This window comes from Myotis daubentonii, chromosome 11, assembly GCF_963259705.1.
Source record: "Myotis daubentonii chromosome 11, mMyoDau2.1, whole genome shotgun sequence".
Taxonomy (NCBI): domain Eukaryota; kingdom Metazoa; phylum Chordata; class Mammalia; order Chiroptera; family Vespertilionidae; genus Myotis; species Myotis daubentonii.
The window spans coordinates 38,172,897-38,200,766 of record NC_081850.1 but is presented as its reverse complement, the minus strand read 5'-3'; the positions used below and the strand labels follow the sequence as shown (position 1 = coordinate 38,200,766).

Genomic DNA, 27,870 nt, shown 5'->3' with positions numbered 1-27,870 from the left:
ATAAAAGGGTAATATACCAATTAGACCGGATGTCATTCCAGACGTCCTTCGGGACAAAGCCGGGGCCGGAGGGAAGCCGGTGCCGGCAGCCGGGGGAAGGAAGGCCTACTCTTGCACGAATTTTCATGCATCGGGCCTCTAGTCAAAGATAAATGACGGGTCCTCTTTTCCCAAGTACTTCATGTTTATAAAGAATTGTTACTCAGAATGACAGGTACTATAATAATGACATATATGATAGACAAGTACCATGGGGAAAAGGGAGGGGTGAATCAGGCCTTATCACCTCCCTGCTTATAAGCCCCATGCAGCATGCCACTGCACTTGAAATAAAATCCAAATTCTCTACCCTGATGTACCAGGCTCTGTCCCACCCAGCCCCTTCCCCTCTCTGTCCTCATCACCCACCACACCACCTCTTGCTCACTCCAAACATGATTTCTGTCCTTGAACAGACCAAGTCCTTTCTCTCCTCAAGGCTTGCCCTCAGATCTTTCTGCTTGGCTGCCTCTTTCTTTAGCATTCAGGCCTCTGCTCCACCTCCTTTGGCCACAATCTACATAACCTCCTCTACTACCCTGTTTTATTTTCTTCCCAAACCTTTTCACTGAAGTTATCTTGTTCATTTATTAACATAATTGTTGTCTATTTTCCTCTCCTTTCCGTTCACCATCCCTGCCCCATGCACTATGATGGTGGGTTCCTGAGAGCAGAGAGGCCTGTCTGGCTTGGTCCCTGCTCTGCCCCAGTGCCTGGAACATTGCCTGGAGGCCAGCACATAATAGAAACGCATCAAGTATGAATTTGCTCTGGGAAAGAGAAGAAAGATTCACCAAAGAAAAGTTGTAGGTAAAAAACAGCTGAGGATAGGAAAGGTGTGAGGGCCAGTGTCAGGACTCTGGGAATTAGAATACAGGGTGCAGGTGAAGGGTGGAGGTGAGGCCTGAGGAGCAACATGGCCTGAGGGCTTTGTTTGCCAGGAGCCTAGAGCTAGAGAGCGGGTCAGACGGAAAATTCACCAGTTCTATCCCTTCCCAGGTGTGTGACCCAGGCAATCACCTAACCCTGCAGTGCCCCCATATCCTCATTTTTAAATGAGCTGATAATACTTTCTTCTTTTTTTAAAAAATATATTTTATTGATTTTTTACAGAGAGGAGGGGAGAGAGATAGAGAGTCAGAAACATCGATGAGAGAGAAACATCGATCAGCCGCCTCCTGCACATCCCCTACATGCCCTTGACCGGAATCGAACCTGGGACCTTTTAGTCCGCAGGCCGACGCTCTAGCCACTGAGCCAAACCGGTTTCGGCGAGCTGATAATACTTTCTATAAAGAGAATATAAGAGTACTCTGTAGGCTTGTGTGAGGATTCAATGCCTCAGTATGTAGAAAATGCCTAGTAGTGCCTGGTATATAGTTGGCTAAGCATTTGCACTAGAGTGGAGTCACTGAAGAGTTTGAGAAATAGGTTTATAGGATTGAGGTTTGTATTTTAGAAAGATCAGCAGGCTGGCAGTGGGGAGCATGGACTGCAGGGGGCTGAGAAATTAGTCAAGGAAACAATTGTGTGGGCAAGACAGACCAAGACTGGGCAACAGTGAGGATGGTACAAGAGTTATTAAGACAATGGACTCAGTCATCAGTTTGGGGAAGGAGGTAAGGCAAAGAGACAAGTAGGTAATGATTCCTGGACATGGGGCTTGGGTAATTGTGGGCTGGGAGTGCCATTCACCCACACAGGAAATACAGGATGTGGGCCAGGCAATCACCTAACCCAAGGTTTGGGAGCCGGTGGCAGGTTGATTTTGAGTGCTGTGGGAACTCAGGGGGAAGGGGGAGATGCTACTCAACAAGAAAACTCACCTCTCCCTACATGGCAATATAATATTCACATGCAAGCATTGTACTATTGGTACTTAATAAATGTTAGCGCTTAATATTTCGTGTTTATAATTTTTGCTTTTAAAGCAAATACTGTGAGAAATTTCTTTGTCCACATCTGAGGGTTGGGTTTTTTGTTTGTTTTGTTCTGAGATTTCTATAAGTAGAATTAGTGGAGCAAAGATATGTTGGAGATTTTAACTCATCTTGCCAAATTCCTTTTCAAAAAGGATATATATATATATATATATATATATATATATATATATATATTCTCCAGATATTTTGGGATTCTTTAAAATCAGCTTTAATATTTTTTTATAAATACCATCCCAAAAATTGCCAGGATATGGGGAACAGTTCTCTTGTGTGCTACCTATGGACATGATCACCAGTGTCAGCTCCGTCTTTAAGCGTTTGTCCTAGGGAAGTTCCTCAAATAAATACTTGATATTAATTAACATGTTGGCAATACCACAGCCAAAACTTTATTCTTGAAACCATGGCAATAAGTGAAATATAAGCACTCCATGCATAAATACTCCCTTGAGGCTTGGGAGGGGATATAAGGAAAATGTACTCAGTGAATATAAAGCTCCACATTACCAGCCTGCGTTGTTATAACAGTATTTTCCCCCAAAGGACGGGTTTCTTGCAACTTTCCGTGCTATGATGTAGTGTATGCACTTGCGTAGAAATTTCGTTTCCTTTGAATTAATACACGTGCTATGACAGGGCACCATTCATTGGTTGAATAAAATTATAATGTAGACTAAATTAAAATTTCTTTCTCATGCATGTAAAATAGAAAAATCTATTTTCACTGAAGACAGTGACTTGGTCAGTTCTACAAGTGATTATCATGAACTGTTGGTCATCCGGGTGCTTCGGATGGTTGTTACTCTATTTCTAACTCTGACCACAGAGCTGACACACCGCAGAGGAACAGTCCCCAGGAGGAGTGTTTGGTCTGCTTAGTATCCCTCTGTGGACCCTTGTTGTGTGTCTATCAGACTTAGTTTGTACATAATAGAGTTTTTAATCGGTTGTCTTTTTCAGAGAGTCCTTATAAAGGAAGCATGGCTAGAGTGTTCTTGCCCATGTGTTGTACTGAATATTTGTTTTGTATTTCCCATGACCCACTCACTGGAGGCCACTTAACCAGGGGGCCCCCAGCACTAATACTTGCCTCTTCTGTTCAGAACATTAGCCATCCATCAAAGTGTGAATGGAGACTCAGACTTGCTTTCGGAACGCGCTCTTATACCTAGTCCCTAGTCCCTGTTCTCTGGTGGAAATGGGTAAAGAGGTTGGCCTTGTTATCCAGTTCGGGCTATAATAGTAATTCATGGAATTTTAGATCCAGTGTATGGGGGAAGTGAGCTAGTCAGTGTCTCTTTAAGTGTATTCGTCAGAACTCTGGCCTCTAGGGGTAGAAAATGTTTCCTAGTCGAATAAGTTTGGGAAATGCTGAATCCTGTGTCTCCATCGCCATGAATATTCACAACGAAACGGCAACTCTAAGTCAGCATTTCCCAAACTTATTTGACCAGGGAGCCTCTTTTCCCTGCGTAATAGCCATTAACATTCTGCCGTAGGAAATGAGTCCAGTCTCCTAGTGGATGGAGGACCAGAGAATGAAGCCACTGGTGGGAGTAACCGCCGGGAATAGCAGGAGGAGAACCCGCTGGTGGCAGACGCCTCCCTCAGAATGGGCTGCCTATTTGTGCTGATAGCAATGGCTTCAAAACATTTTGAGATTTTTTTTCCTTTGAAATTTATTTAAAGAACCGTTTCTAAGGTTATTTAGGATCCTAGTTTATAGAGAATTAGTCCCTAGCACAGTGGTTCTCAACCTTGGCTGCACATGAGAATCACCTGGGAATCTTTTTAAAATCCTGATTTCTGGGCCTCATCCTCCGGAAATTCTGTTTCTTTGTTACTAATGTTGTGGCCCCACCCCATAACAAAGAAACAGAATTTCCGGAGGATGAGGCCCAGAAATCAGGATTGTAAAAAGATTCCCAGGTGATTCTAATGTGCAGCCAAGGTTGAGAACCACTGCCCTAGCAGAGAGAAAATGTGTCAATCAGCCCATTCCATTTAGTAGCACTCCTTATTCACCTGCATCAGAAATGGAACCTGAATAGTAAGCACCCTGGAGAACAAAAGGCGCAGGAGGCCCTCCCGTCGCAGCGGTGGGGGAGGGAGAAAGCCAGTAAGCAATTAAACAAGTACAGGTGTAATTAGAAATTGCGGGAAACCAAGAAAATGAACTAGGTGCTGTCAGACTGAGCTTGCACTCGCAATCATTTTTTAAATTGGCCCAGATTCAGAAGGGATCGATAGCAGCTGCTTTTCTGGCCATCTTGGTGCTGCGCTCAGGGCAACGGCCTGAACCACTTAACGCCCCCTCCTCTCCCTCTTGTCTCTCCAGGCGGGCGAAGCAAAATGAGCGCGCAGTGAGCCGGCCCAGCCTCTCTCGCAGCCGTCCCCGACGCCCACCATGAACCCCTTGGAGGGGGCCGCGGAGGTGGAGGTGACCGACGAGGCGGCAGGCGGGGAGGTGAACGAGTCGGTGGAGGCCGACCTGGAGCGCCCCGAGGTGGAGGAGGAGCAGCAGCAGCGGCAGCAGCACCATGCGGGCCGGCCCCCGCGCGCGCTCGCCGTCGAGGATCCCCGCGCCCAGCCCGCGCCGCCGGAGGAAGAGGAGCGCGGGGAGTGCCTGGCGCGCTCGGCCAGCACGGAGAGCGGCTTCCACAACCACACGGACACGGCCGAGGGCGACGTGATCGCAGCGGCGCGCGACGGCGACGACCCGGAGCGCACGCAGGACCCCGAGGACGAGAGCGCGTACGCCGTGCAGTACCGGCCCGAGGCCGAGGAGTACACGGAGCAGGCGGAGGCCGAGCACGCCGAGGCCACGCACCGCCTCGCGCTGCCCAACCACCTGCACTTCCACTCGCTGGAGCAGGAGGAGGCCATGACCGCGGCCTACTCGGGCTACGTGTACACGCACCGGCTGTTCCACCGCGGCGAGGACGAGCCCTACGCCGAGCCCTACGCGGACTACGGCGGCCTCCAGGAGCACGTGTACGAGGAGATCGGGGACGCGCCCGAGCTGGACGCGCGCGAGGGGCTGCGGCTGTACGAGCAGGAGCGCGACGAGGAGGCCGCGTACCGCCAGGAGGCCCTGGGCGCGCGGCTGCACCACTACGACGAGCGCTCGGACGGCGAGTCCGACAGCCCCGAAAAGGAGGCCGAGTTCGCTCCCTACCCGCGGATGGACAGCTACGAGCAGGAGGAGGACATCGACCAGATCGTGGCCGAGGTCAAGCAGAGCATGAGCTCGCAGAGCCTCGACAAGGCGGCCGAGGACATGCCGGAGTCGGAGCAGGACCTGGAGCGCGCCCCCACCCCGGGCGGGGGCCACCCCGACAGCCCCGGGCCGCCAGCCCCGGCTGGGCAGCAGCGGGCGGCAGGCACCGTGGTGGGCGAGGCGGTGCAGCGGTACAGCAAGGAGAAGAGGGATGCCATCTCGCTGGCCATCAAGGATATTAAGGAGGCCATCGAGGAGGTGAAAACCAGGACCATCCGTTCGCCTTACACCCCCGACGAGCCCAAAGAGCCCATCTGGGTCATGCGCCAGGACATCAGCCCCACCAGAGATTGCGATGACCAGAGGCCCGGGGATGGAGACGTAAGTACGCGCGGCCAGGAGAGGAGACGAGTGCGGTGTGGCCTTGTTTGTCATTGGGAAGTGACCAGGAGATAGATGGTCTGTGGGAATGCTAACCATGTGTCCACTCCTAAGCCTCAAAAATAGCTTGCACGTAAGCGCGAGTGAAACACAGGTGGTTGGGAGTTAAAGTGTTAAATGAGCTTATCAGACCATAGAGCAGTGGTTCTCAACCTTGGCTGCACATTAGAATCACCTGGGAATCTTTTTAAAATCCTGATTTCTGGGCCTCATCCTCCGAGGCCCAGCTACCCTCATCCGAGGATGAGGCCCAGAAATCAGGATTTTAAAAAGATTCCCAGGTGATTCTAATGTGCAGCCAAGGTTGAGAACCACTGTCTTAGAGGGATTGCTGTGAATCAGTGGTTCTCAGGCTGCTCCTAGAACACTTGTTTCAAAATGGATTTCCAGGTGCACCCCGCCCCCACCCACGCCCTCCCGCCTTTCTTTCCCATTTAAAAGGTTTGGGGTGGGGCCTGAGAATTTGTAGTCCTGCTTGAATGAGGAAAGCCTTTATTGGAAAGGACTATTGCAAAGGGGAGAAAGGTGCTATTGTAATGGGGGACCTGGGAGGGAGGACTCGCAGTAGGGTAGTCTCTGACTCTGAGATCTGCAGGAGTCCCTAGGGTTTGGCAGAAAGGGCTTTCTTTTACAGGGAAGAGTAAACAAGGCGGGAAAGGATGGGTGTGAGGAAGTGGGCAGAAAGCATGGCAGCTGAGAAAATGTTTTAACCTGAGACTGGCCTATTGTCCTGAGAGGTTGTTGAGGAGGGATTGTTGACTAGCCAGCGTTCAAGGACCTGGAGAAAGGAGAGGAGCTTAACCAAAGATTGGTTTACAAGCATTTTGCTCTGATGAATCCAAAGTTCAGCTGATCGCTTGTCAGGTAACGAATGGGAACTTGGAAATCTGTGTCTGGCTTTGTCATAGGTACCAGTAAGCAGGGAGTCTTATCTAAGTCATATGGGGGGTTCTTTGTAGTAAGCTGTCTCCGAAACACTTTGGTGGGGGACCCTTAACTTTTGCCGTTCACGGGGCTCAGGTGAAGTTCGACATTGTCACTAACGAGTTCCCAGGTGATGCTGATCTGCTGGTCCCAGAACCACAATTTGGGAACTACTGATGTAAAACAACCTCTGACAGGTTTGGGACAGATAGTGTGGCCTCCTCAGAGGAAAGATTGTGGAGCCCTTATCCTGCCAGAGTTTCTGCAGTTTTTCACCCACCTGTTCCTCACTGTGGCTTTCAGCAGGTGCTTAATTTAAGGTACCAGGATGTCCTTCTCACGTCACAAAAGACATGTTTTTGGTTTTAAACTGAATCATGCTTCTTTGTGAAGAGCTACCAAAAGCTATTGCTGTCCATGTTGACATTTTACTTTTCATTTTTGAAATACCTAAGAAATTTGATAACATGACAAGCTTGGGTGTCACAGTCTATTCAAAATACACCAAGAAGACTAACCTTTGCCCCACTACCTCGCTATAAAGATCCTCTTTCTGCTCTGGCTCTCACTTTCTATTCTCCTGAAAATGTTTTAAGCAATTTCATTTAAAATGGGAGCTTGGAGTAAAGGAAGGGTCAGGAGGTTAAATTCAATTTCATTTAATTCGTTACTTTATGAGTGCACTAGGCTATTTGTCAGTATACCTTTTGGAGTGAGAAACCATTATTGGAAGCTGTTCATTTTACTTATACAGAAAGGGCTGTGCAGGTCAGAGAGGTATGGCTCGCCACCTCTTTTAGTAACAGTCAACATTTGTTGTTGGCTGATTAAATCTCCTGCACCTTTAAGGATTAAAGGCTGGAAACCTGTAGGAAAAGATCTTCGTGCTCCCCCACAGCAAGGGGGCAGCATTGGGTCAGTTAGTTCCATGATGTCCTGTATCTCTCCTGTTTTCCAGACTTCACATCCAAAAGGTTCAAAACAGGTGTGCTCACCTGTAGACTACCCCTTGACCTCCAGCATTTCCAGGTTCCTCTTGGCTAGGAGGGAGGGACTGCAGCAAGCATTTTGCAAATGAAGTGGAAACGGAGCAGGTTTTCAAAGGTGGGGAGCTGGCAAGAAGCTGGGTTCTACATTTTTAGAAACTTGGGAAGAGCTGCAGGAGCGTTACATCCAGATGCTGGCCGCCTCCTTCAGCTTTCCCACATGTACCAGCTCCTGAAAATGACCAGCAAAACCATGTTGTCCATGCAGCCTCATGATGAACCCCAGCACAGCCTGCACTAGGGCAGGGCTGGGGCCGGGGGCGTCTTCCTTCTGTTCATTTATACTAAGACTAGAGGCTCGAGGCACAAAAATCGTGCAAGGCCTCGGCCCCCAACACCATAGCTTCATCCGGAAGGTCACCTGGAAGGTCATCCTTCATCTGGTCTAATTAGCATATCATACTTTTATTATTATAGATACCCACTTAATCCTCTCCTTCATTCCAAAGGTAGAATTAATTATAGACTATCAGGTGATGCTTTAGAAACCCACACTGTCAGAAATTAGGCTTGGTGCTAAGAAATAGGTAAGTAAGGCTTATGAATAGTTAATAGCAAGCAAACCCCAAAACCTGTGCCTTAAAATATCCCACCAGTCAGTTGTAAGCCATTTAAATTTGTGTATTGTACTTCATCTGTCATGTGTTTTTATGGGAAAGACCTTTATTTGCTACTTCTTTGATGGTATTATTGGGGGATGGGGGTGGGGGGGAAGTATATAAATATACACATTCTGTTGATTTACACCTCAGCATCAAAAAATATTTACTGCATACTCATTCCAGTAGAAAATGGGAAGCACTATTAAAAGCAGTGTGGTCTGAAGTCTGTCCATGAGGTACTTGTTAAAAATACAAGTTACTACTGCCTTTCCCTTCCAAACCAGTCCTAAGTGGAGCCCAGTGAGCTGGGATTTGGGGTTTTTGTTTGTTTGTTTTCTGACTTTGTGTTATATTGTTTTGTAAATTCTCCCTGCGATTCTTAAGCATATAAAAGATTAAGAATAATTTACTTAAATTTAAAGAAAAGTATTCTCTGGACAGTTTCTCCATATAATAGCGATGGGTTTGCGACTTAACTAGTAACTTTTATTAGCACAGGTACGGTTTTTAACAAAAAGGGCTGCCCTGCTGTGGTTATGGTCAGCAGACCTGGGGAATTCTTATTCCAAAAGCAGTGCATTCTCAAATTGGCATGACCAGAAGCTATAGTGAAGCACATGAAAACCGCCTGTATTACCACTTGCCAGAGATAACTGCTGATAGCTCAGTCTGCTTTTAACATGACTTTCAATTCCCTCGGAACTTGAGCATTTTCCTCTTCACTTGGCGCAAGCTGGCATTTGCTTGCTGATGACCTGTACAGATGCAAAGATAGGATTGCTCATTAGCGAGAACTTATTGAACACATAGGAGATGCTCAGCATGGAGGGAAAATAATTGTTTTCTGAAAATTTAAAAAATACTTATTAATTCTTTGCTTCTAGTAAAGACTGTCTCTTTTTCAGATATGTGTTTGAAAACTGCCTCCCAACCCCTTCTTGAAAAATATCGCTAATGAATGCCCAGTTCTGAAAAGTTCCACCGCCTAGCAACCTCTTTTTAGGCAACAAAGTGCAGAACAGAGTCCTGGTAGGATCAGAGAGATGGAGGGTAGCAGCACACAGTATTAATTGGATGGTGTTGGCTACTTTGGTGTGTTCTGCAGCTTGAAATGGTGTTCAACTCCTCTCCCTCTTAAAGCTACACTAAAATGATAGTAAAATAATAAAAACATGTAAAACCACAAGCACCACGAGACAGAGGAAACAGCAGCAAGTGAGAACAACAAAATCTGGGGACACTGGTGCTCCCCAATATTTCCAGTTGTCCTCTTCTGCTGAGCACAGGGAGGACTGTACCGTCCTTCCTCGTTCCCTAGACGTTAGGCCTGGCCCTTGAAATAGGAGCAGTGAGCAGCGTTCTCCCCCTGAAGCCTCAGGTCACAAGACTCAGAGCCTCCATCAGCCTGGGTCCCGAGTGACCCTGATGAGCCAGGCTCCCTGCTGACCCCGTGGAGGTGCAGTGTGAGAGAGGAATCAACGTGGGGGTTTGGTGGTTTGTTACCATAGCAGAGCCTGATCCATCCTGACAAATAACTGATAGGTTTCTGTTTCCTCTGCTGAGTGGCCGTAAGGATTTGTGCTATGGACCCTAAGAAAGGCTTGGGAATTCGGGACACCAGCCAGATGGCAGGAGGATGGCTGGGAAAACAGCAGTGTTTGAAAGTCTGTCATTAGGAGAGGTTAGATCCGTTGTCCAGCTCGTGTGGGCAGGTCACCTCTCCTCCCCCTGCCCACAGAAGGCGGGAGGGACTGTGAGGAGAGGGTGAGTCGGAGAAGCTCTGGAAGTGGGGACACTAGCCGAAGCTGGAAATGGGACGAAGTGCCTGACAGACACAGGGCCACTGAGCTGCGAGACTCAGGCTGCCTCAGAGTTCTTAGCCATCAGGCTTAGAACCCACCCGGCCCCACACCCCAGCAGGAGACCAGAATATTCCTCTCTGAGGAAACAGACCCAGGAGAAGATACCTACAGACACTCATGTTTGGGGGCTCCCAAACATAGCACCTGGGTCCCTACCAGATCACCCCACAGTAAAGGTTTCTGCCATGCATGAGCTTTTTTTGACACACAGTGAAATAGACATCGACATCCAAGGATCACCAGGCATTCAAAGAACATCTCTAACATGAAAGACAAAGATACAGAAAAGCAAATGAGGAAAGGAACTTGGAGAAATAAAGGCAGTGCTCAGAGCAGAAGAAAACTATAAAACACATCCATATCCTCAGAAAGGAAAGAGAAGATAAGGGAGCCACTAAATTAGAATGCCTTTTTTTAAAATAAAATAAAAATTTAATTAAAATATATGACAGCAGAAATTTAAAATTAACATTTAAGAAATCCTTCAGTAGGAAGGTTAGAAGACAAAATAGAGGAAATCTTCAAGAAAGTAGAACAATTAGGGCAAAAGGAATGAAAGTAGTAGGAACATCTATATATATATATATATATATAAATATAAAAGCCTAGGCAACAGTTGACAGAATGACTGGTGAACCAGTCACTCTGATGCACACTGACCACCAGGGGGCAGACGCTCAATGCAGGAGCTGCCCCCTGGTGGTCAGTGCACTCCCATGGGGGAGCGCAGTTCAGCCAGGAGCTGGGCTCATCGCCTGCGAGTGCAGCTACCACAGCAGGAGCCTCTCCTGACTCTGTGGCTGCTTGGGCAGCACTACCAAGCAGCAGCAACAGGCACAGTGGGCCAGGATGAGTGCAAGCAGTGCAGTGCCCGGCCCCAATTTTGGCTCCTCCCTGGGGATTGGGCCTAAACTGGCAGTCTGACATCCCCTGAAGGGTCCTGAATTGAGAGAGGGCACAGGCTGAGCTAAGAGACACCCCACCCTCCCCCAGTGTATGATTTTCGTGCACCAAGCCTCTAGTACAGCGGTTCTCAACCTGTGGGTCGCGACCCCTTTAGGGGTCAAATGACCCTTTCACAGGGGTCACCTAAGACCATCGGAAAACACATATATAATTACATATTGTTTTTGTGATTAATCACTATGCTTTAATTATGTTCAACTTGTAACAATGAAATTGGGGGTCACCACAACATGAGGAACTGTATTAAAGGGACGCAGCATTAGGAAGGCTGAGAACCACTGCAGTAGATAAATAAAATGGAGACATTATGAAAGATTATTTCCTAGACCCAAATGACATGAGATTTCCCCGATTAAAAGGTTCCACTGGGTACCTAGAACAATGAAATAAAAAGACCCACAGACATTTCAGAAAACTGTGGAAAAAGAGAAGATCCTGCAGGTTTACAAATGATCAGGAATCACAATGGTGTTGGGCTTCTCAAAAAACTGGAGACCTACACACAGTAATTTCCAGTTCAGTGTGAAGGTGGAATACAGATGTTTTTAGATATTCAGGGTCCCAGAAAACATCCCTCCCCTACACCCTTTCTCAGGAAGCTACTAGGCAATTGCTCCCTCCAAATGGGAGCATAAATCAAGGCAGAAGATGCAAGATCTGAGAAATGGGATCCAACATGGGAAAAGGACTCCCCAGGGTGGTGAGGTCAGAGATCACACATGACAGCTGAAAGGCAGGCCAAGGCAGCAGCCAATCCAGTGTGGCCCAGAGCTCGGAGGGCTCTGCATAGGAGGTTTCCAGAAAGAATGGAAATGAAAGATTTCCTAATATGATTATACTGAGGGGAACCTTATATTGTATTAGGAGAGTTTGGCATGAATTATTGATTAATAAACAGAAAACTAAATGAATGGAAAAACAATTCAGTTCGTTTTCTCACTGAAAACAATTGTTATACAGGCAAGAAATGCAATAAAAGAATGCATGTGTCTCCACAGGGAAGAGCACATGCATAGTCTTCAGAGTACAAACACTGAATATTGACTAACCAAAAATTGTAATATTGAGAGGGTAAGGAAAGATGCATTAGAAAAGTGGTAAATCCTAGTCTTTTATAGTAGAAGGCAAGTCTAAAATGGAAAAATCGAGGTAAGTCAGTGTAAACACAATGTTTATGACTATCATACATAGTAAATACTGGAAGAAATGCTAAAAGACCAAGGGTGGAAAGAAATAGGGAAAAGGACTTCCATGTTTGCCATAAACTAGACAGTATTGTTTGACTTTTAAAACTATATTCATGTACTAGAGGCCTGGTGCACTGATTCGTGCACCAGTGGGGTCCCTCGGCCTGGCCTGCAGGATCGGGCCAAAACCAGCTCTCTGACATCCCCTGAGGGTTCCCGGATTGTGAGAGGGTGCAGGCCAGGCCGAGGGACCCCACTGGTGCATGATGGGGGCCGGGGAGGGCTCCAGGGTGTGTCCCGCCCATCTCGCTCAGTCCAGATGGGCTGGACCCAAGCAGCAAGCTAACTTACTGGTGTGATCATCTGCCCCCTGGTGGTCAGTGCACGTCATGGCGAGCGGTTGTGCGACCTTAGCATATCATTAGCATATTACTCTTTGATTGGTTGAATGGCTGACCTGTCCACCAGACACTGAGCATATTTGGCTTTTATTATATAGGATTTCTTTGCCTTAAATTAAAAATGCAAAAGAGTTGGGATCATTATTCAGAGATCACTCACTCAACAGAGGGATCCTTTCATTGTTACTGTCTGTTTTCTTGAAAAATAGAAAAAGGCAAACACTTCTGTATGTTACACGTGCCCTTTTTAGAAAATGACTGTTTTAGTAACTGTTATATGGTAAGGTAAACGTCCTGAGTTTTCCATTTTAATTTCATGGCTCACATTACACACATCAGAGTAAAGAAGTAAAAAGTAGGTCGAGGGCTGTGGCTGTTCTACTTAAGGTGAAGAACCCTAATTGGAAAGTGGGTTTGCACTTTGACAATGCAAAGCCTCGTGCATTTGAGCGCTGTGGGCTTGAAAATGGGCTGGAGTTTGGAAACCACTGAACACAGGTGGGAAGGGAGCAGGAAGAATACCGACAACTGCAGAGGTCACATGTGGGTGCATGCACCGCTCCTCAAGTTTGTATACGTATTTAGGTTCATGGTTTTCGCTTTAAAATGAAATGTTTTGAGATGCTTCCTTTACCAGGGTACATTTAGTGGCCCATCCTACAATTTAGGATCAGCAGTGAATTGCCATATCTCTGCCAATGGAAAGGAATGCTCGGCGGAAGAGAATTTAGTTGTAACAAAAACAAAATGAGCCATTTTTCTATGAACTGTGAGGACCTGATGTGACCAGGGGAGGTAACTTCTTAAGGATGTAATGATCTTCCTGTTACAACCTCAAAAGGAGAAAGCGTGACCTTGAAATCTCTCTTGGAGAGCAAATAATTCATTTCAATCATGAGAAAACAGGAGGGAGTTGGAGGATGTGTGCTTCTGCTCTCTCCTCCTGGATATGAAGTATTGGCTCTGATTCCTTTAACTCACCTTTATAGTTTCACCTGTGGGTTCAACGCCAGGCAGGCCCTGTTTCCAGGGCTGGGCAGGAGCCTCCCCACTGACATCTGGCCATGTTGGAATCAGCAGAGCAAGCCTGTCCAATGATCTGCACAGCAGAAGGCCAGGGTGCAAATTACTCTGTGCTCCGTGGCATGAAAGTACGTGATGGGAAAGATTGGTTTTTTTAAACCCCCAGGCTCCAATCTTTTTCACTTCACCTGACTCCCCTCCCAAGAGGAATCTTTCTCAACTTCGTAATGGATTGTCTCACTAGTCAGTGTCTATGTGAAACGGTGCCAAGAAGTGACAGGGCAAGCAGCAGGGAAGAGAATGGACGATTTCGCCGGGGAGAATTTTGCTATCACTTTCCAGATAGAAATGCAGCCCACAGGGCCGCAGTTCGGGTGTCTGACATGCTCTCTTAATAAGTTGGGGCTCAAGAAACTTCCCAGGAGTTTTTAGAAGAATTATGTCAGCTCCCCGAACTGTGCACTCAGGACATTTCCTCTGCTAAGTGCACTGGAAGGAAGGGGAGGAAGGGAAGGGGCAGGGAGAGGAACGGATATGTCAGAGATAATTGAATTCCATATGTAGCCCAATTAAATTCCAGGCCTGTGTAGTCCTGGGGAAATCTGAAATGTGATTTAATCCATAAACGTGATTATCTTCAAAATTAGGAGAAATGCTCCCACTGCAAGTGCAGCTGGCAACATGTTCTTACTACAAAGAAATGTCATTTCTCCGTCCACTTTCTCTGGAACACAGGTTTCACTGACCAGTTTCCTGAGCAGCCACAGAGAGGGTGTTGCTTTATTTCACCAAAGGCCACCTCACCCTCCTGAAGAGTCCCACTGTAGTTTCTCTCTCCTGCTTGTCCCCAGTGGAGAAGCAGTCTCTTACTGCCTGCTGGGCCTGCCTGGTAGGCCTCTTGAGTTGGCCAGTCCCTGCCAGTGGGACACCAGAAACAGATTGAATCAGGCTCAGAATGCATCAAAGCAGGTTTGGGACCCACCTGGAATGGCTAAAAATAGCTGGATCCTGTGACCTAGTCGCCTTGGACTGCCAGTCGCTGTCTTTGACACATTTCACCGAGCTTTAGAGGACAAATCATCCTGGATGTCTAATGCCCTTTGTCTTGGGCAAAGTTAAGGAGATCCCCCCCAGAAAGTAATTTCCTGGTGTAAATTCCCAGTATGACTAGGCAGATCCCACTGGACTGAGACCATATGGCTCCTTTGGCATGTAAGGATCACACTCCCGTACCTTACTCACTAACCTTGTACTTACAGACTCAAAATCTACTTCTGCTTATCCACACTTGCCTCCATACCACACTTCTTGCCACAGTGGCTCTCACCTCCATCCAGATCACATTTCCCCATTCAACACAGCATTTTTGGAGGTTGGATCTTGGCCTCAGTGTTTCTGAGGCCCAGTCAGAATTGGTAACCAGCAACTTAAACTGTGGACTACAGTTGAACACTTGATTCTTTACTATATTATCTACTTGTCTTACATGCATTAGCCTGTTGCCTCTGGAATTCACTGTCAGGCTTTGGAGGATAGTGTCTTATCCTCCTCTGTATTCGAATAAGCCACACAGAGTTGATTATATGCTATTATTCGTTAAGATTTGCCCTGCAGTTGACCTGCTGCAGTTAACCTTGAGTTGATCACCTGCTTTCTTCCTTGGCTTCAGTTTCCTCATCAGTAAAATGAGTTATTCGATTTATCTTCCAGGATGACTATGGGAGAAAAGGGTTTTTGCAGCTATTGACTTCTCTATGGAAATGTGGAGTAAGAACCACAAGTTTGGTGCATTAGTTGCCTCGGTAAGTCAGAGCTCATGTAACATTTAGGGTTGGTCAGTGGCAAGCTGAGTTAGGAGGAGCTGGCTGTTAGCACCCCTTCCTCACCCTCTCCAGGCTGGTGTTTGCTTTCTGCTTTCCCCCGAGCTCAGATCCCTACCAGGCCTTTACTGTCCTGCCAGTCCCCGTCATGTACTCCAGATGACCTGAGCTCGCCGCTTCCCCCTTAAGCAGTAATATATCGTCAGCCTTCTTCTTCCAGAGCTGGTCTCATTAAGTAAAACTAAACTGCTAATTGGAGGTAATGGCAACATGCATGGCCCCCTTCAGATAACATTTACCTTTTATTGGCATCTTCAGTTCCAAAGGCCAATTGGAGAAAGTATTTTGAGGCAGGAAACCAGTACAGCACTAACACTTCTTACTCAGAAACCAGCCACTCTCTTGCTGAGAAGCAGATGTTGTCAAAACCCTGGGAAGTGAGGGCTGATGTTAACACCTGCCTCACTGATCATGTGCACTTTTGTGCCCACCTTTTTTTTCTTTTTTAATTTTGAGAAAGGTGACGTAAAGGGTGGAAGAGCATCCTGGCTTCTCTGGGCCTTGGGTTCCTTGACATCACCTCCTCCCTGTCCTCTCTCCCTTTCCCTCTGCCCTGAAGTCAGCATCAGCCTACGTGGATTTTTTCTTCTTACCGTTGCTAAGAAACTATTGACCAAGGTCAAGGGCACATGCTAATTCATTAAGGCTTGTTAGCAACGTATTATCCTGTTGACCTTGCGGTTGTATTGTCAGGCTCACAAGGGCAAGTGAAAAGAACTGTTTTACCGCTGGAGGATTCTGTGCTCCTGAAGGATTCCTGTTCAGCTGTTCTGAGTTGAGAAATTTCTTCTTGCAAATCCACACCTCCTCAGGGAGTTCCAGCCAGCCAGTTTTTCTAGGGTCTGGATAGCAAGGGGTGGAGCTGAAATGGGATCAAAAGTCAAGCAGATAGACTTTAGGATGAATTTATGCTGTGTTGGGGCCTGATTTCCCCAGGTGGGTCCATTCCTAGCTGGAATATGATGGTCTCTTCACATGTAGGGGCGAGGGTGAGGGGAGAGGTCTAGGATAGTTAGCCTCAGTCTGTGTCCACCTGTGGCCTGAAAAGGACTAGACTCCATGCATCCTTATCTCAGACTGCTCTCTTGGCCTCCTATGAAGAGTAGGCATCCCAGGGTTGGCTCTAAAACCAACTTGGTTCTTTTATATGGTTCAGACGTTTTAGAAAATAGTTGGCTGCCCTAACCAGTGTGGCTTAGTAGGTGAAGCATCATCCCCTGCAACAAAAGGTTGCGTGTTTAATTCCCAGTCAGGGCATATGCCCAGGTTGTGGGCTTGATCCCCAGGTGGGGGTGTGCAGGAGGCAGCCAATCAATGTTGCGCTCTCACACCGATGTTTCTCTCTCCCTCTCCTCCCCCCTTCTCTAAAAATCGATAAAAATATAAATAAATAAATAAAAGTTGGCTGGCAGACCTTCCAGGTCGGCATCCCAGAAGCATAACCTTAGAACCAAAGGATGTGCACTCGGGACAGCAGCAAGGGGCCCCAGTGTGTTCTACCAAGTAGACCTCAGAAACCAATGGGACACCTCTCCTTAGACAAGTGAATGGTATCAAAGGAATACCATGCTGCTCTCAGTCACCCACCGTGCAAAGTGCCGTAAAGTCATTGAGTTGAGTTATTATAATTGTTACAGATGCTCCCTGCCAACACGTGTGGGATTAATCAAGCACTATGGACATGTAGGACATTGTCTGTGAGTAAGAAATAGGGTGTGGCCACAAAGCTCTGCTGTCTGTCATTTGTCAGTGAGCCAGAGGGAATTGTGACTGCTGTCCCTAGTCACAAACTGAGAGTCCGTCTCACAATTTGTCATCCACTCACTCAACAAATATTTTCAAGTTCACCCTATAAATCAGACACTGTGCAGGACACCAGGATACAGCAGCAACTGCGACTCAGGCTCTGGCTAGCGTAGACACAAGCCCTGCCTGTGCAGAGTCTGTGATCTACTTTAGTTGAGCCCTCAGCCAGGCCGCCAAGCTTCCTCTGCGCTTGAGGCTTTCATCTGAAGCCTTATTTGGTGTTTTCGCTATAGCTATCCACTGCTGTGTAACACATTGCCCAGAACTTGGTGGCATACAGCAAGCCACATTGATTTTCTCACAGTTCCTATGGTCCAGAATCTGGCATGGCCTAGCTGGCTCTCTGCTTGTGGTTCTCTCAGAGGCGGCAATCAAGGTGCCAGTGGCCTGTGGTCATCCTAAGGCTCTCCTGGGGAAAGACCTGCTCCCAAGCGCATGTGCTTGTTCAGATCCTCCTGGGCTGTTGGACTAAGGGTCTCAGTTCCCAACTGACCAATGGCCAGAGGCATCCCTGGTTCTTTGCCATGTGGGCCCTCTCCTACGTGGCAGCTCACTTTAAAAAGTATGCAAGACAAGATGACCATAGCGTCTTAGAGCAAGATGGAAGTCACAGTCTTTTGCACAAGGGTGTGAATACCTGGAGGTGTGGGGATTGTTGGAGGCCATCGAGAAGCCTGCCTAACATGTTTGGTATCTGTCATTACCTTTTGCCAGCAAAGAGCTTCTGGGCTTAAAACCTGAGGACACAGCAGCTGCTGGCCTTGTCCGCCATTCCCAACTCAAGGGCTGTATTTATTTGTCTGGCTGATGAGAACAGGCAGATCTGCAGATTCTGAAATGATAGAACAAAGCTAAAGTGGTAAAAAAGGGAACAATCGTGTGAGCCAGCACAGAGATGAGGCAGGTGGCCATGCCAGAGAAAGTTGAGGCTCAGTAGTGCCTGTGAAAATGGGAAAGAGGAGGGATTGTCTTGAAGGAATAAGCATGTCCATGTGGATTCTTCATAAGGAGATGGATTTTAACTTTATTCTCAAGGGACTGCCGGGGTCAAAAGAATTCGCTGTCGAGACTCATTTGAAAGTTAAGGCAGAGGTTTTCAACCAGCGTGCGGATGATCCCCTGAATTTTGGGGGTGGGGTGAACTGGGCCACCGGGTACATTGCCTTCGCCCCCAGCAGCTTCATCTGGGGCTCTAGCGCTTCTCTAGTTGACATGTGTCATGATGCAAAACAAGTCGAGAGGCAGAGTTAAGGGGTCTTGATGGTGCAGAAAAACAGAAGAGGACAGACCTTGAGGCTGGCTGTCATCTTGGTGCCTTGGTTTCTCCCTCGGGTGTGGCGTGTGGATCCTGTTCTTTATGATCCCATCTCAACCACCTCCTTGTGGCGGGTGAAGTTTTCCATCCCGGGTGTGATCCATTATTGATGAGGCATGGAGAAGGCAGTGGTGAATAATTAAACAGGTTTCAGGTGCAGATTGAACATTAAAGGGAAGGAAAGAATGAAAATAAGAGCCAGGAAAAGCATTCTGAATCCTGTCACACCAACAGGACACTATATGTAGACGCTTTCTATAACTTTCCAGAAGGCCTAGCAGGGGTTTTGCATTCTGTTTGGTGATTTTAATCTTGTGTGTGATGGTAGCTCTCTTAGTTAATAACTGAAAAAATTGTAAGCTTTCCACAGTAGCAGTGAAGATTATAACAGCTTTAGCCTGTCTTGAGTGGTTCATGAATCCAAACCACATTTTAAGTGATAGAGGGGGAAATGGCTCCACCGATGAGCTGGGGAGAAATAAATGATAGGGATGTTCAATCTGGGAATCAAGAAATTTTTCTATCATTTAAATAATAAATGGCAAGATGAAAGTGTTTTTGAGAGATGCCAAGTACTGTAAATTAGGAAGGGATACCTCCTGCCCTGCTCACCATTCTTGAATGGGGGCATCACACTGACCTGGATTATAGTAGGTATAGTCCAGCTGCCAGCAAGAGTAGTCAGAAATAGTAGATCAGGTCAAAAGGGAGGGTGAAGGGCCCAAGGACACCCTTCCTCCGATCTTGTTTCCCACTCTGGCCTGCAGAGTTGTCCATAGCAGAGGACCCTGTCCACCAGCACCGGTGGGTTGTCCAGCTGTCAGTTGTTCAAGTCCTTTGCTTCTCTTTTCTCTACCTTATGATCCTGTCACAACCCGTTAACTAAACAGGTGGACTCAGAGAGAACTGTCAGCATGCTTGGTTAAGTGTTTGGTGAGGGAGAAGGCAGAATCCGTGGATTAGGACAAGTCTCTTGGATGCTCAGTGCCTTTCCTCTTTCATGCATCCACACAATTCCCCGTTGACATGGATCTTTTTTATGAAGTAGATTGGCTCTGGGAGATCTCTCTGTCTGCCTCCTGTCTTCTGCCTCTAGAACCACCCTGCCCACCTCTGTTGCCATGAGGTCCCCCCAGCCCAGCTTCACCCTTATTTCTTGACCTTCCTCTGGTCGGCTAAGGAACAGCAGATATGGTCCAGCTCTCGAACCCAACTTGGGCTTACTCATTGGTTTGGGTCACACCATGCTTGCTTTGGGGACAGCTTTCTTTTCCTTGTTTGTAAGCTGGTTTGCTACACCCCCTCATTCAGACTACAGTGCAAGGATGTTGAAGGCGCACAGGAAGAGGTGGTGAGGGGCTGCTCCCAGCATCCCATGTCCCCAGAAGCCCAGGCCCTGGCTGGCCACAGTGTTCTCTTAGAATTCCCAGGTGCGTTCTAACGCAGGTTCGGAGAGATCCTTTTTCTCAGCTCCCACCCCTTCCTTCCGCAGGAGCGGGGTGCTTTTTTCACAAGTTCTGTAAATTTTCACAAGTTTACAGTGTGTGAGTTTCTGGTAGCACCTTGGAACCTAGTTTATTTCCCCCAGAAATAGTAGGTGTCACTGCCAGAGGGGGTGGGCCAGCCCCTCCAGAGAAACATCAGGTGATGATGCTCGACCAGTGATGCATGGCTGCCTGCGCCATTGGGCGGGGAGGGGTTCGTGTGCGTGGGTCAGGCTCCCGGGGAGGTGGTCACGGCTCCTGTTACAAGTTGCATTATTGACTGGGGCATCTAACACCACTGGAAACAACCTACCGGACGGGCACAGAGGTCAGGAGTCAGTCTCAGCTCCCAGGTGGATGCACCAGCGCTGGCCCTGCTGCCCAGAAGGCACCCGTGAAGATGGAGAACTTTTGGATGTACCAGTTTGAGTGTTACGAAGATGAGGTAGGTGGGTCCCCAGGCTTCGGCACGATGTTTATTGCTTTGCTTTTGCTTTTCTCCTCCTAGTCCTGTCAGAGTGTAAGTTGTTCTCTGTGTTTCTCTCAATAGTAGCAGTAAATGGACAGAGCAGGAATAGATAGGGAGAGTGGGCTGTATCCAGGCCCGGAGAAATGGAATCAGGTGTGCCTGTTGCCTGGCAGTCCCAGATAACCTGCCGAGAGAAAAGGCTGTTTGATCACTTAGAAAGATGCCGTGCCCTTTGCTTTCCCCATGAGCGGTGGGCGGTTCCTCTCTGTATTCCAATAGATGACTGACGTTGGGCACTGTAGCCTCCGGTTCCTTGCTCTGTGTTGTGTCTTTTGCTTCCATGATGCTAATGAAAATGCATGGAGATCAGTGCCTTGCACATTAGGAACTGCTTTGTTAGTAAATGAGGCACTGGGCATAATGTACCTGGTACAGTGCCTGGCACACAGACAGCCCTCCTAAATTGTCCTTAATTAGCTGGTAATGCGTTATTACAGCAAATCGTTTGCATCTCTTAATACAAACTGAGTGACTTGGGCTTTTCCTCTGACTGGTCTCAGGTCAGGTGGCCTGGGAATGAAAGTGCAGGCAGACCATCAAGAATGGAATGGACTTAGAGGGGGAAATGAATAGCAGGCTCCCTCGTTTGTTCATCCTAAGTTGTAAGGCATTTCAAACAAATACCGTGAGGCTGTTTCAAAGGGGACAAGACAACCTTTGTTTATAGATCAGCTTTATCAATGGTAAGTTACCTCACTTTACAAGGATGACTCTGGTTCATAGTTAACTGGTCGGTTGTGTTTGGTTTTGCCTTTGAGAACATGGCTTCAGAAGCCAGGAGCCCCTGTGATGGTTATAAAATGAATTATTTGTGTGGCACCCCAATGAAAGCACCCTCTGTTTGAGGACATTGCTGCAGTGCAAGGCTCTCTGTGAGGTTCAAGGTGGCCCAGGTCTTCACCCAACAGCCCTTCCACGGGTTTAAGGGGCATGGGCCTGGGTACAGGACCACTCTCCCTATGGGGAAAGAGAGAATGGAAATAGCTAGAATATTTTAACTGACAGTGATCTCAAAATGTTCTGTTGGTATTAATTGAATTCATTATGAATGTGTATATAAAACACTTCATTAGGCCCAGGCCATTATCATTTTAATGACATAATTATGCCCCTAGAATGCCTGTGCTCACTACATTTAGGAAATATAAATGTGCATTGATAATATAGTTTGAATTGAGGATGAAAAATTATGGATTTCTTCACCAGTTTCAATTTTTAGAAACACAAACATATCTTGGAGCAAGGAAAAACCAATCATATATTTTTAATAATTCTAAGATGGAATAAAGTTAATTTAAAACAACTTAGATGAGTGAGGAAAGCAATGCATATTTAATTGAGAAAAGAGATAAAGCTGAATAATCCAATACTCATAGTGGGAAAGCTATATGAAGACATGGGAACTAGAGAAGCCCCACGTGTTCCCTGAGATGGAAGTTACCAAAAGAATGAACGTGTGTGCCATGGGCTGCCCTGGCTGACTCACCTGCCATATGTAAAAGGGGATGGAGCCAGAGTGATAGGCTGGAAAGGAATTGAATGACCAGGTGTTGATTACAGTCCTTATGAAATGCCACCTTTGAGAACACCTGTTCTGGCTCTGTCTGCATTACTTACCATCATATGCGGATGCATGATTTGTAAGCAGTGTCTGCCAAAGAAGGGAGACAGACCACGATCAGGAACCAGTGAAGAGAACCATGCTGTCGCCGTGGACCGAGAGGGTATTATGCTCAGTGAAATAAATCAATCCGAGAAAGAAAAATACCATATGACTTCACTTATATGTGGAATCTAAGGAACAACAAACAAGCAGAATTCAAACGGACTCATAGATACAGAGAGAGAACTCGTGATTGCCAGAGGGGAGAGGGGCTGGGGGCTGGGTGAAAGAGGTGAAGGGACTAAGAAGCACAAATTGGGCCCTGGCCAGTGTGGCTCAGTTGGTTGGGTGTCATCCCGTACACTGAAAGGTTGCTGGTTCGATCCCTGGTAGGGGGTGTGCAGGAGGCAGCCGATCAATTTCCCACTCTCACAGTAATGTTTCCCTCTTTCTCTCCTCTCTTCCTCTGTTTCTAAAAATCAACTCAAAAATCTTAAAAAAAAAAAAGAAGCACAAATTGACAAATTGGTAGTTACAAAATAGTCACTGGTATGTAGAGTAGAGTGTAGGGAACATGATCAATAATATTGTGATAACTGTAGGGTGCCAGTTGGGGTACTGAAAATATCGGGGCGAGGGCCCCTGTGTAAAGTATATGCTTGTCTAACCACTGTGCTGTACACTGAAACCAATATAAAATAAAATTGAAATAAAAATGCATTAATACCTAAAAAATAATAAAATCATGCTGTTATTGAACATTCACATTAAAAATAAAAACCAGCGAAGAGAACCCTGAATTGCGGGTGGGTATGAACATCTAGGTGAGTACATAACAACAACGTGCTCAGAACCTACTCTGTACAGAAGCCGATTCTGTGTTTCCTTTTCCTGTGGTGCAAAAGGATTGGTGCCAGGCATCCTCCCATACCTTCAACACATTCATTGAACTCCTGTTGCATATTTTATGGGAAATCCTGTATAAAGCACTTGGAGAAGAAAGCACGTAAATTATTCATAAACCCTGCCTTTAATGGTGCTTATTAAAATATTTGTAATTAAAATATATTATAAATATTATATAGTATTATGATATTTTTATAAAATACAAAGGGAAACATGATGCATCATAAGAATGGCACATAAAATACAAGCAATTCTCATAGGAGATGGATTGCTCTCACTTAAGGATTGGGAAGACTTCATGAAAGAAGTAACATTTGAAATGGGCTATGGAGGCTCATGGACCTGTGGAGTGCAAAGGAGTGTAAACAAAGGCATTGAGCGGAATCTCACAGGTGGGTGAGGGAACAGAAAGTAGTCCCGTTTGGCTTGACAACAGACAGTAAGAACTAGAGGGGGGAAATGGCCAAGAAACTAAGGCCATACCCTGGAGTGCCTTTAGTGCCAAGGTAAAGAGTCGATGATTTTTTCTGCAAGCAAAAAGGAACCACTGACATTAAATGGAGGAATGACTTGCTCAGAGCTTGTTAAAACTGTGTTTAAAATGAGAGTCAATAGGTACTTAATGTGATGTCTGTGGCTGTCAGTTTGGGCTGCTGTAATAAGATACTATAGAGTGGATGACTTAAACAACAGGAGTTTCTTCCTCACAGTTCTGGTGCCTGGGAGGTCTGAGATGAGGGTCCAGCATGGTCCCTGGGAAGACCCTCTTCCTGGTTTGCAGATGGCCATCTTCCTGCTGTGTCCTCGCGTGGCAGAGAGCAGAGAGAGGGGAAGCCAGCTCTCTCATTTCTCTTCTTATAAGGGCACTAATCCCATCATGAGAGCCCCACCCTCTTAACCCAGTTACCTCCCAAGGCCCCATCTCCAAACACCATCCCACTGAGGGCTAAGGGTTCAACATATTAATCTGAAGGGGACACAAACATGCAGTTGATAACACTGGTGAAGAAAGTTCAGAGCTCTTGGTTGCTCAGGTCTCATATAGTATGTTGAGGCAGTTTGGTGACTTAAAAACAAACAAAAAAACAAAGCACCCTATTCAGGTTCTGAGTTCCACATAGGTGAAATTACTACAAGTAATGCAGTCCCAGATAGACTTGGTAAAATGGTGTAATTTTTAAAGAATTATTTTCTCCTAGCCTTTATTGGAGTGAAAGTGTTGATTCTCTTTTGTAAATCGATCACCCTAACACGATCACTCTCACCACCCATTTTCCAGAATGCCGTCTTGAGTGGCAGACAGTGGCCATGCCAGCAATTGCAGACAGTCATTGTCCAGTCTTAGCTGGTGATGAGCGGCTCTTACCAATATACCAGTTAGGGTCTTGGGACTTACAAATTACTTTAGCATCTTTGTGGTATGACTCTATAGAGCCCTTTGTGTGCTTTTTAATTTTATCCATGAATAAAATTTTAATAAGAAAGGAAACAAGAAAACGAGATAAAGAATACATCCCCATGGGTGTGAGTTTTCCTTGTAAGCATTCTCCCAAAGGGGTGAAATAGTTTTTGTAACCGTGGGAACCGTAAAACACTTGTCGAATATTGGTTGAGGGCTTGGTACGTGCTCAGGCACTGAGCTGATCCCATGTGCATGTTGTCACCAACGAATCCTCATGTCAGCCCCAGGAGGTGGGTAGTGACTGTTTTCCCCAGTTCTCAGGAACCAACGCCTCGATTGTCGGTCACTGCTCTGAGCCACTCTTCCTTCAGCTTATCAGGTTCTGCTTTATATTTATTTTTGCAGTATTTGCACTTCTCTGCAATAAGTGTGCTGTTTGGGGAGTATTTTTGGTTTTGCCCTTTAATGCCAGATGGTCCCCACAGTCAACAGAGACCAGCTGACGAAGACATGCACCAGGTAGATGCTAGTGTTTGGGGAGGAAGACTGTGGCGATGGGCACTGACATTGTGAGCAGCTGGCTCTGTGGCAGCTGTTTTTGTGCTGTTGTGACTTTTGCTTTCCTCAAGGACTCAGACAGTGAGTACTGGCTGCAGAGGACAACCTGGGTGCGTTTCTAGGTCTTTCTCCTCTGCTGGACCAGGAGGTCTTGGGCACAGGCAGGGATCTGGGCTCCCTCAGACCCTGCATGCACTTCTGTGTTAAGTAATGAATGAGTGGGCCCCGTAGAACTCATATGTTTTGTGTCTTTTGACTAGAATTCCTCCAAAAGGCTTCCAAGCTCTCCGTACACCTTTCTCGATCACAGCTTTGATCTCAGTCCTGCCTTGGTCCTTTCGTCGCCCTGACAAGAACACTGTCCGCTTGGGAAGAGCCAGGGGCCCTCTGCCTCTCCTTCTGAGAGTTTCTCATTCTCAAACCATCGACGTTTCTAGATTGCTCTCTTCTCTTCAGCAGATGTGCACAGATGACAGAGGATTCAGGGAGAGGAGAGTGTGAGAGCGACCACTCAGTCCCTCGACCCTTTACCTCTTCCCGTGCAGCAGAAATAGCTGGGGTGTACCTAGATTGTGCTTCTTCAGGCCAATGACTCCCAAAGGAAACACCCTCTGGGCAGAGCAGGTGCTGCTTGTCATCAGGCGGGCTCCAGTCACTGGTCCCGGCCCTCCTCTTCCGCTCATTTCTCACTTCCCTGCAGAGCTGTGCTCCCTCCTCCCTATTTCTGTTTCCAGTACCTTCTCCTTCCTCCCTGTCCCTTCCCACCCTACTTCTTGAATACTGCAGGTTCCAGGATTCAGCTAAAACCATCACCTTTCCCACGAAGCACTGCCTGATACACACCTCTCCCCTCCCGTAGAATTGCTCCCTCCCAACCCCATGGACAGATTAACATCCTAGCCACCTGCCTTCCCATGTCTGACTCCTCCCATTGTCTTGGAAGGGCTGAAGGACAGGACCACAACATCGCTTTCCTCTTTGTTCCTGGCCCAGTGTTAGGAACACAGATAGGATCTGAAGTTCTGTGGAAGGAATAAGTGGAAAATAGTGACTCGTGTGATGCTCTTCCCCCTCTAAGTATAGCCTGAAAGCTCCTTCAGCTGCTGGTCCCAGGCCTGCCACCAGTAATGGAGTACTGGGCCCCAGGAGACGTTCCGTCGGAATTGAGATGAATACTCACCTCTCCCTCTGGATGCTTCCACATCCTTAGGCTTCCTCTGACCGAAGAACTGTCCATCTCTCGTCCTGGTATAGACAATCCCAAGTCTTAAGGGAGGGAGCGCTGCTTGGGGAGACCCCAGAGCTGCTACAGGGAACTTAGGCCATAGTTGTGGAGAATCCTCTGGAACACAATCTGCAGAAGGAAAGTTGCTGAGCTTCAGGAGCCCCTGTAATCACTCAGAACAGGGAGTTGTTGAGTTGTCTTTGAACACGACCTCGTATAGCTGTCCATGTGGCACTTCCCTTTGTGAATTGCTGAGTCCGCGTTTGCTTCCCACAACTGGTCCCATTTGCCTAAAATTGAATATCAATCGAGTAACCCAGAAGGCCTGAGGCTCCAGACAGAGCAATGTGTAGTAATAATGTTTACTTTTGTATCATATTTCAGTGGTTAAAATTTGCCTCTAATACATTCTTCGGGGGTAAAGAGCATGATCCAATTTCTGGTTTTCTCTCCACTTTTGAGAGTAGCAAGGCAGAAGTTGGAGGTAAGGGGCAAAGGGCTTTCCAAGCAGATATTTGAGCTGCGTTGATACTAGCATCTTTGTTTCGGCTCCATGGAGGCTGTGTCTGCTCCAAAGCGTTTGTCCTCCGTGGCTTTGTGGGCAGTGGTGTGGTGAGCAGAAGGCTTCCCCTGGTGGGGTCCTCTCTCGTGTTGGGACTGCTTTCTGCTTCAGAAGAGCTATGCTGGCACTAAGGTCAGGATCGTCTCAGGCAAAGACTGTTTCTCTAATTCAAAATGCAGATACCATTCTACACAGAACAGCGTAGGGGTGCTGTAGCAGAAAGGGCTTACCGTTGACCATCTAAAAATAAGGAAAGGGTGGTGGCTGATCTGCATTCTGTGCAAGTCAGAAAACATGGCAAAGCTGCAGACTACATTGAAGTCATTTATTCATTGAAGTCATAAATGTTTGCTGAGTGCCTACTGTTGATGCGACCGAGGCTAGGCACTTGGATTACAGTGATGAATAAGACAATATCCCTGTCCAAGAGCTCCTGTTACTTTGTTTCTTCTGTTTCTTTGGTACTAATGTTGTGGCCCCACCCCATAACAAAGAAACAGAATTTCTGGAGGATGAGGCCCAGAAATCAGGATTTTAAAAAGATTCCCAGGTGATTCTAGTGTGCAGCCAAGGTTGAGAACCACTGCTCTAGATGGAAGTAATGAACTGCACTTGCAAATAGGAGACATGAGTGAGCTCATTTGTGTGCCGAAGGCTGGAGCATTGAGTGTCTGAGGGGCCCTGATGAAGGTTGGTGTGGGGCCTGTGAGAACTTCAGGGAGGGCATTGCCCACCACGGTTGCCTTTGTGCCTCTTCTCCGGGTACTGTGATGGGCGCCCAGGGGTCTGACCTGCTCTCCCCCACCCCCGCGTACTGTTTGGATAGCTGTCCACTCAAATCACCCTGAGATGATCCAGTGCCACGACGTGGCAACGAACCCATTTTTAGAAGATTTGCAACAGGAAATAATCAAAGAGATAGGAACTGTGGGACTCTTTGGGAGGG

General features: G+C 47.0%; 1 protein-coding gene across 6 annotated transcripts in view; it reads left to right on the top strand.

Annotated features, from left to right (window-relative positions):
* APBA1 (amyloid beta precursor protein binding family A member 1) overlaps positions 1 to 27,870 on the top strand; it is a 200,974-nt gene that overhangs the window by 131,290 nt on the left and 41,814 nt on the right. For all 6 annotated transcript variants that reach the window (XM_059656860.1, XM_059656857.1, XM_059656862.1 and 3 more), the window contains one exon: positions 4,321 to 5,583. In XM_059656860.1, the coding sequence (XP_059512843.1) occupies positions 4,390 to 5,583 (1,194 nt within the window). In that variant the 5' untranslated portion in view covers positions 4,321 to 4,389. The remainder of the gene's footprint in view (positions 1 to 4,320; positions 5,584 to 27,870) is intronic.